Source organism: Penaeus monodon, chromosome 41 (assembly GCF_015228065.2).
Source record: "Penaeus monodon isolate SGIC_2016 chromosome 41, NSTDA_Pmon_1, whole genome shotgun sequence".
Lineage (NCBI taxonomy): Eukaryota > Metazoa > Arthropoda > Malacostraca > Decapoda > Penaeidae > Penaeus > Penaeus monodon.
This window is the reverse complement of record NC_051426.1, coordinates 23,567,869-23,576,991: the sequence shown is the minus strand read 5'-3', so window position 1 is coordinate 23,576,991 and position 9,123 is coordinate 23,567,869. Positions and strand designations below refer to the sequence as shown.

Genomic DNA, 9,123 nt, shown 5'->3' with positions numbered 1-9,123 from the left:
GTGATATAGCGTTTTCAAATGCATGAGAAGTGTTTTGTGGAAAAACATCTTTCGATGCACTGCTCGTAATATATATATATTGATTATCTGTCTCCATGACGGAAGCTAGTAACAGACTGAGAGTTTTACCAATAATTTCACTTTTTATAACAATGGCGTAGGAGAATAATAAAGAAGTAATGTTTAACCTTATTTATTAATCACAAGATACACACACAAAAAAACATTCAAGTACAAATATATACGAGGTTAAAATATTAATGATCATTTTCCAGATGTTTCGACCGCTTCGACACCCTTTCATCTTCCATAGGAGGCCGCAGTCGCCGCCTCTCACGTGTAATTTCACCCTCTTCTTCTTCATCACCGCCACCATCATCTCATCATCATCATCATCATCATCATCATCATGTCGCATGCGTTGTTTCTTTTCCTTCTCAGGCCTCGGCAGAAGGAGAGGGCTTGCACACAGTAGTGAGACAATTATCTTCAACGGCATACACCGTGCTGCAAAACCCTGTAAAAGCGTAATGTATGCGTGGCTCCAACTGCCGCCCTCTACTTCAACAGGAAATACAATTTCGCGGCAATCCAACTTTGAAGCTCATTAAACAATGAATTGAGGCATTCGTCCATATTCCTCATCCGATTCTCTAAACCATCGCGAGCTAATCCATTAACATAATGCTTATCCGTGCTGGATCTTAATTGTTTCATGGCTATTTCATTGTGCTCAAGGGGTTTACCCGGCCCAAAGTGGGCAATGAGGTAGATAATTACAGGTCCTCCATCCCCCTGTCTCACACTAGCGACTCCAGTAGCACTCCGATCAGCTGTAATTGCTCTTGTGGTGGTATACATCCGTCTTTTCGCTCTGTAATAATCAGCGTATTCATATTTTCTTTCCAACACACCAGACGTGGCATATGCAGTCGTCCCGCTGGCATTAGCGATGACACATACAGCGGTATCTTTCCATAACTCGTGTTGGAGAATACTTCCTTCTCTTATCACGAGCGGGTATAAATAATCAGGCAGATAATTCTCGCGAGGTGACATCGCTGGGGTAGACAGCGGCGCAGCTGTAGAAGCTTCCGATAACACTCGTTCATCCTCTACATTAATCCTCTGTCTGTACCACCTAATCGATTCAGAAGCAGCAGCAGCAACAGGCGGAGCTCCCGCCCAAAGACATTTCCTGAGCCATCTTCTTTGCACAATCGGGGGCTGCGATATAACACTTCTCTCGCTCACAACCTCGCTTTATACCGCGAGACCGATGTCACTCATTCATGCTTGTCAACACTCCGCCCACCTTTGCGCGTTATAATCATCTGCGCAGCTTTGTACACAATCGATAACCCAAGTCAAAAGCTATAGCCTGCTGATTGTATAAACTGCTCAGCTTCCGATATTTTGAAATCGCGCAAATTGCTTCTTCCTGGGAGATGTGTTTTAAACCCTCAATAGCATCATCAACTTCTTGTAGAAAGGTTTGATCAGAGTGGTTGGCAAGAAAAGCTCGGTATGTCTCCCACAGTGACACAATAATATCGTGTTTGTACTGAGCTCGGTAAAATTTTATCATCTCTCTCCGAAGCTCACCAGCAAGCACACTAGATGATGCGTTATTCTCTTCGTCATCACTGGTGTTGGATGCACCACTGATGCTGTTGTTGCTGCTGCTGCTGCTGCCTCGAGAAGACGCAGCGTTGAAGAGTTTGTTTTCACCCATGTTTATGCTGCTGTTGCTTTTTCGCACACGCGCTCTTGATTACACGATCGCCGTTTTTATTCTCTCCCGAGAGCATTAATAAGGGTTCCAACGCATCTTTCTTTGTACGCTTGTAAGGACGGCCATAGGTTTCCCATTAACATTCCCGCCTGCCTTATGAACACCTGTGAGATACCGTTTAGCCGCGGAATTGCGTATGTAATCATATGGTATAGGAGCAAAATTATGTAATATTTTCAAAAGCTCCTTTTCTTTAATAGAAACGAGGATGAGGACGCGAAATACTTGATAACATCGAGTATATTCAATCCTGGCACAGGAGATTGTATCTGACCTAATTCATCCCATCGTATTAAAGACTGTTGACGGTAAAATTCCAAGAGAGATTTGGCGTACTCCTGTTGAGATGCTTTGAAAAAAATGCCCACCAAGTGTTCTAACGACGGGTTAACCGATGTATTTCGGTTGTTGGGTGAGGTTGTTTTCCCAAGCTTTTCTAGAGCTATGGAGGGAAGAGATATGTTCATCCCCGCATTAGGCTGACACCCGCTATCGCACTGGCCCACATTTTTGTTTTTTTTCTTGTGAGGAACACAACGCGAGATAATTAACGATCTTCCGCCCGCGCGTCGATTTCCTGCGCCGCGTGCGCCGCGCCCGCCGCAGCAGCCGCCGCCGCCGCCGCCGCCGCGCCCTCTCTCGCACGCGCCGCCCGCGGGCCCCCCTCCGCTCATTACGGTATTTTCATTTAGTGTACTCACATCCGGGGGTGGTTCTAATATACTCTTGTCATTAATCTTGTTAGTATTATCATTACCATTTGCGGGGGGAGGGTCAGAGACCGTATGAACCAGATGTCGGTCAACCGTGGGTTTTGGAACGAGGCAATACTCTTTCATATTTCTTATCAAATTAGAGAGGTAAATGCATTTATAGCGAGCGGGAGTAAAATGGAGAGAATATTACCCCCGGTGCGAGATGAGAGAATTTTTTTCTTTTTTTTAAGAGATGTTTTCTTTCGAGACACTTCCTTAATTGCCTCTCGATGCCGCTTCAACCTCTTAATAATGCTCTTCTCCGTGGTTAAATTCTTTTTTAAGAAATTTGAAAAAACCTCTGCAATGCAATTAATCTGTTGTTTATCTAATTTTAATATAAAACCTGAACGGCGTTTTGGTTTTAGCGAACAAATGAACGATAACACATCAACAAAGCGAGGTGTGAGAGCTTGTTTTGTCATGGCGAGGGCTGCATGTCATCAATCGTAATATAAGAATTGAATTTATCAGGATAACCAACCCAGCGAACGAGGTATTCTCTCTGCTTTTTAGCTCTATTCCAGCGTGATGATAAGACCTTGTACGGGTAAAAACCAGGCAGAGATGTTGGTACGAGCTCCTCGCGGTAAAACAATCCCTGCACTTCTTCACCGCTCAGATCTTCCAGATAATACCCGTCTCTGTTCTGGCGTTTGTCAACCTGTCGAATTTTAAATATCTCCTCCGTATTTTGTATTTCATAACCCTTGCGAAATGCGTCGGTATGAGAACGCGCTGCGATGCGCACGGTGTCCCCTACCTTTATATTCTGATTGGTAGCAGCTGATCGACCTTTTTTTATAGGTGCATTCAATGAGCGGGCATACATAGCACGAAAGAGGTGATGCCACTGCGCCCGCGTGTAGTGTCGGTGAACATCCAGAGGTGTAGCGCCTTTCAAACCCGCGTGCGCGCGCTCATTATATGCCGACACAATGTCTGGGAGAACATCGATATACCTCAACGTATTTTTTAAGGTTAAATACTTATAAATGCGTTCCTTAAGGGTTCTGATGTGTCTCTCTGCAATACTCGCTTTTATTTCTTTCGAATGCGTTGTATACCATCGCATATTTCGTTCGCGCAGTAAGCCATTCACTGTATTATTTACAAACTCTCGCCCTGCGTCGGTAAAGAGGTGAGTTAAACCTTTAGCATCGCCGGTGTTTAAAATTGATCGCAGCGCTTGCGCAACCTCTGTCTTGTTTTTATTCTTTAACGGTCTTACTTGCATATAACGGCTAAACACATCTACGCATACAAGCAAATAGGATGTTTTACCGTTTTGTTTCGACAAGTTTCGCATGTCCGCTAGATCACACGTTAAGATTTTGCGAGGTCTAACAGCCATTATTTGACGGCGAGGGAATTTTTTGCGAGTATGTTTGTGAAGTGTATACACGCGTTGCGATGACAAAGCTCTTTTCACATCTGACTGTGTTATATTATCCCTGCCTAATCGCGCGCGTGCGGCTTTTAACAGCGTCTGTACACCACCCAGACCATAGGGTTTTGTATAATCCTCATACAAGTCCTTTAGAACTCGCATCATATTGCCGGTAATTACCACTGGTAGACAATCTGATATGGGAAATATTCGCAGAGGATATTACTGCGAAACTGTAGTTTATCAGGAGTTTCGCACCCGAGATCCACGAGTAAATAACCTCGAGATTTAGAGAGAACAACCTTTTTATACAACTCTAAAAACCTCTTGGCATCACTCTTGCCATATATCTGTCTGCCTAAGCATTCAATTTGCCCGAGGTCTCTCTGCTTTAGCAAAATGAAATGAGAAGCGTTTAGTGAAATGTTGCGACTGTGCTTCCCATTCATAAACACATTTTGAACAAGCAGCACAACAGAGATGTTTTCGTGTCGCCCCTTTGTAAAAATATTACTTACAATGTCATTGCTAGCCGCTTCTATAAAGCAATCATCCAATATATATAATATTCGATCGCTCGGTTTCGTCTTGTGTTCGATAGGGTTTATAATGTCTTTATTAAGAAGAAGTTTACCGGATAAAGAGGTTTCCTTTTCCAACGGGTGGGATTCGCTTCCGCATGCTACTATATAATCAAACTGATTGTGATACTGCACAACAATTTTTGTGGTGAGATATGTCTTTCCCGAATTGGTAACCCCTGCAATTATTATTCTCGCGGGGTGAGCAAAGAGATTGAGTAGGTTTTCCTTAAAACACGAGTACGATGTAGGGTGCGACATGGTGAAGGACACAAATAAAAATGACACTTAGATTTTAGACACAACCTCTTTTATTGGCTACTGTATACAAAGAAAATATGTACATATAATATTTACAAAAAAAAAAACTAATTACACAAAGTCATCGTCGTCACTATCTTCCAGCGCTTCCTCGATGATGAAGGGGTTGCCGGTTTGCGTTTTTCTGCGCTTTCGAGGTCTTGGATTACCAGATCGGGGTCGTTGACGTTGTTGTTGTTGTTGCAGATGAATGGTGTTGTCTCCTGTTGCATTGCTGTTGTTGTCGCTCGCACATAAAGGAGGAAAGTGAAGTTGGAGGAGATGTTCTCGTTTTCTCCATAAATGATTAAAATTTTCCTCCCTTGTCACCGCAGCCGCTATCGCCCCAGGCTCTTCCTCCTCCTCCTCCTCCTCCTCCTCCTCCTCCTCCTCCTCCTCCTCCTCCTCCTCCTCCTCCTCCTCCTCCTCCTCCTCCTCCTCCCCCCTCGCTGGTTGTCGCGCCGAGTTCGAATTCTCCCGCAGCTCCTCCTCCTCCTCCTCCTCCTCCTCTGTTTCCGGGTGGTGTTTAATATCCGGGTGACCGTATGCCAGCGATTTGTATGCATTTACATACCAACGTTTGTCATCATATAACGATAAACCACGCTTGTTGGTTTCCGTGGTTGTTATTTGACCTTTTACATTGGTAATACTCACCTGCTTAAAAAAGTGTACCTCTTTCTCAAAAAGAATACGACGGAAATTGTCGTGTTTCAGTTTTCTCTTCTCAGACCTGCCAATTCCCTTTACACCTGTAGATGATTGATCGTCGTTTAAAAGAAGGGAATAAGTCTTAGGTTTTAGACATATTGCCTCTTTTATGGGAATCTCCCCAGTCTCAGATTTTAATAACCCAAGCTTACCCTTGGTTGATGGATTGTACAACGGATGGTCATGGCTAAAATTAGAAGTGTCTATCCACTCCTTTAAAGGAGACATCGAAAGTTCTTTTTCAATATCATCTGTCTCCACAGAGAGAATATAGCTATCGGTGTCGGAGTAGCAGAGCTTTACCCTGTCTCCGTAATGAGCTTTTAAGACTTTATAATAAAAGTTATACAACTTGAATTTAGCCAATTCCAAGATGGTAAATCCAACGTACTGCGGGTATTCCATCTTAACAGAAGGAAGTCTTGAGATTGTTATTACCCGGTTGGGGGCAAGGGGTATGAGTCTTTTAAAGAGAGGACTTCGAATCTTTTTGAGAAATGAGGATGGTTTACACACAACGCTGGTACGTTCCAATCGTTTTAACGGGTTCATTAAACACCGTCCGAACACGCTGTTTGAGAGAGTTTTAAAACACATTTGCTGTGCTTTGTCTGCGGCTTCGCGACGCGCCTTAATATTCTCGTGAATAAAAGGCGATAAAAATTCTCGTTGGTTGAATTCATATACATCGCACACTCGTTGCACCTCCACCCCCAAGTCAATTAGAAGCTGCAGATGTTTCAGAAGAATGAGGTAATCCTTCTGCGGAAGATGTGATGCAACTAGTTTTGTATTTTTAACTGGCAAGCGTCTGTTCTGCGATGCTAAGAGATGTTTGTTATATGGGGATATGTCTTGGTGTCTTATGTTCATGTGGTGAATGAGGAGAGGCAGTTCGTCTGTCTTTCTTGCAACTTCAGGAGGTACTCTTATATCAACCACTATCCAATGCCCGATATCACCGTTTTCATCGTGATTAGATAAGCCCGCTGCAGTGAACTCTGCCTTTTCACGAGACGATAATTTTCGTATGTTGCCAAATGGTAGTTTCTCGGACATTACACTGGCATATAGACTATTAAAGTCCAGATACAATATAAAGTTGCTTTTATCCTTTAGAGGGTCATGATGTGGGTTGACGAGGGTGTTTTTTGCTACCGTAAAAGGGCGAACACATGTTGTCAGTCCTCCTCTCACCGAACGCTGAATTTTGTGCGCTAGTTCGGGGTCTGATATAAGCTCCAGGCTTGTTTTTGTCATCTTTAGGAATGCGTCATATGCATACCCTGGAAGACTAACATAATTTACCATGTCAAGACCATACTTTTCAGCGAGCATGGACCTCCATGCTGTGACCACATCGGCTAGCAAACCCACATCCACCCTCAAGTAGCACTCCAGGTAATCACCCAGGGTGTGACACCCTGCTGCATCCCAGACTTTGTGTGCGTGAGCATATTCCTCCTCTGTGACTGTCTCACCTGTGAGAGAACTATAAAAGTTTTCTATAGGAGGGAGGCATGTGTCTTCGAGCTTTTTCAAATCGTCAAGGTATTCATACGGGAATATGCCCTTCCCCGTTAAAAGCAATGACTGAGCTTCGTCCGGCAGATGACTTATGAGGTGTTTGGAGTAGCGGAGTGGGCGCTTACTCTCAATGTGTGTGCTGGCGAGGGAGTTTAGACCTGCGTTCATAAATGCCAAGCTGTCGAGGAACTTAAGGTTGTTTAATTCTACAGAGTGGTATCGAAGACCTTGTTTCGCAAGAATTTTGATTTCTGTGTTAGCTTGCATTTCTTTTAAAATCAAGCCGAGATCGTATGAGTGATTATGAGCTAGGCATGGGATTGTTGTGCGGTGATTTTTCATCTGGAGGTTGCAGCGAGCGCAATAGGCTCCGATGTAATTCAAGAATTGTTTGGTGTGATCGTGGTGTCTGTGCTTCTGGTGTTGAGCGGGAAATTTTTGGTGGCATAGTTCACACTTTTCTGCTTTCTTAAACGCTTCTTTATCTTCATCGGACATGTGGAGGTGGTGGTAGGGCATGCTTTTTACAATGTCTGCCCATTTGTTGGATAATTTTTCGACAAAGTGCGTGGCAGCGTCAGCTCCTTGATATAGGAAACTGTCAACCACTTCACCTCGTCTATCTATTATGATGTAGCTATATGCACAGGCTTTATGTTGAGCTATACATCTTCCTCCTCCTTCTGTCTTGTCCATGAAGGCTTCAAAGTCATAGATGCAGATGTGTGACGGTCCATATGTTTTCCCGTAATTTTTGAAGGTGAGTTTCGCTCCCTGAGGTGGGTAATTAATCTGTATCGGTAACTCACACCCTCTCATGTGGGTTTCAGCTAATTTCTGATTGGGAAATGCGGTGAGACACGTGCGGCAAAAGTGTTTGTGTGTGCTCGTCCCCCGTTGTGCGAATGCATCTATAAATCTATTAAAGTCTGTAATCAGACAGGCGTGTTCATCTTTCAGAAGAAGCAGGTGAAGACGCAAACGCTCCTTGTTGTCTTCTCTTCCTTTTCTCACCTGTCCTACCGCGTATTTATTTCCGTTGAATATGGATGTTTTTCGGAGAGTATATACATAGATAGAGAGGTTATTGTCTCTTTCCAATTCTCCGAGAGTTTCCCAACTGGTGGGAAGCTTTGACACATCGTATCGAATGTGTCGAGCGCATTTGGCGGGGGTATTAACCGCTCTGGTTAGAGATTTTCTTGATTTACCTGCAGCTAGTAATTTTCCAGCTGCGAGGGAACGTATAACGCAGTCGGTGTTTCCCTTGGGGTTGAAGATATTCTTACCTCCTCGAGCATCTGCAGGGTAAGCCACATATCGCCCAATAGCTTGGGGAAGTAGAAGTTGTGATATTGTTATGCTGTGAGCACTAATAGTTTCCAGGTCAAGTGCGCTTCCCTCGTCTGACAGCCACTCTTCGAGTTTAGCTTCTGCCTCCTCGGCCCACCCGCCTACAACTCTTCTGCAATCGTCTTCACTTGAAATTGCATAGCTGCATAGTGTGATATTTTTTTCAATATGTGTCACACTGCCGGATGTGAGATCTGTCTTGGAAAGGGTGATGGTGAATCCAGTATAAGCTTTTGTGGTTGGGGGAGGACAACCGAGTGTAGAGCGGTGAATTTGTAAGATGTCTGTGAAATATTCTTGATTTCTGCGTAAATAATCAGCCGGTGACGGCTGGTCTTGGTCGGGAATATTAAAGTCCACCGTTACGGATGCCCCTTGAAACATTTCTCTCCTAGATATAATGTGCGGCGCCTCTGCGAAATCAACATCATCATCTTCTCTTTCACTATGCACTTCACTGTCACTATCACCGTTTTTTCCATTCACATAAACACGCGGTGGTTCTGGCGTAATAACCCTTGACGGTCCGGGTTGAGGTGAGACTATTCTAGACGGACCTGGTTGAGGCGAGAGCGGACGATGTGGGTTCACGTTCCCTGGAAGATGCAATATAAACACAGTTATTACACAAGACAGAACCTATGTTGTCAAACATTTACTTCTTAAACTATTTAAATATCTTAAGCAGTTCACCTGGTTGGTCTGAAGACG

At 43.9% G+C, this 9,123-nt stretch overlaps 1 protein-coding gene across 1 annotated transcript; it reads right to left on the bottom strand.

Annotated features, from left to right (window-relative positions):
* Positions 1 to 2,971: 2,971 nt before the first annotated feature.
* Positions 2,972 to 4,105, bottom strand: LOC119598454. Its single transcript, XM_037948089.1, has one exon. The coding sequence runs from the start codon at positions 4,103 to 4,105 to the stop codon at positions 2,972 to 2,974; it is 1,134 nt and encodes a 377-aa protein (XP_037804017.1).
* Positions 4,106 to 9,123: the final 5,018 nt, after the last annotated feature.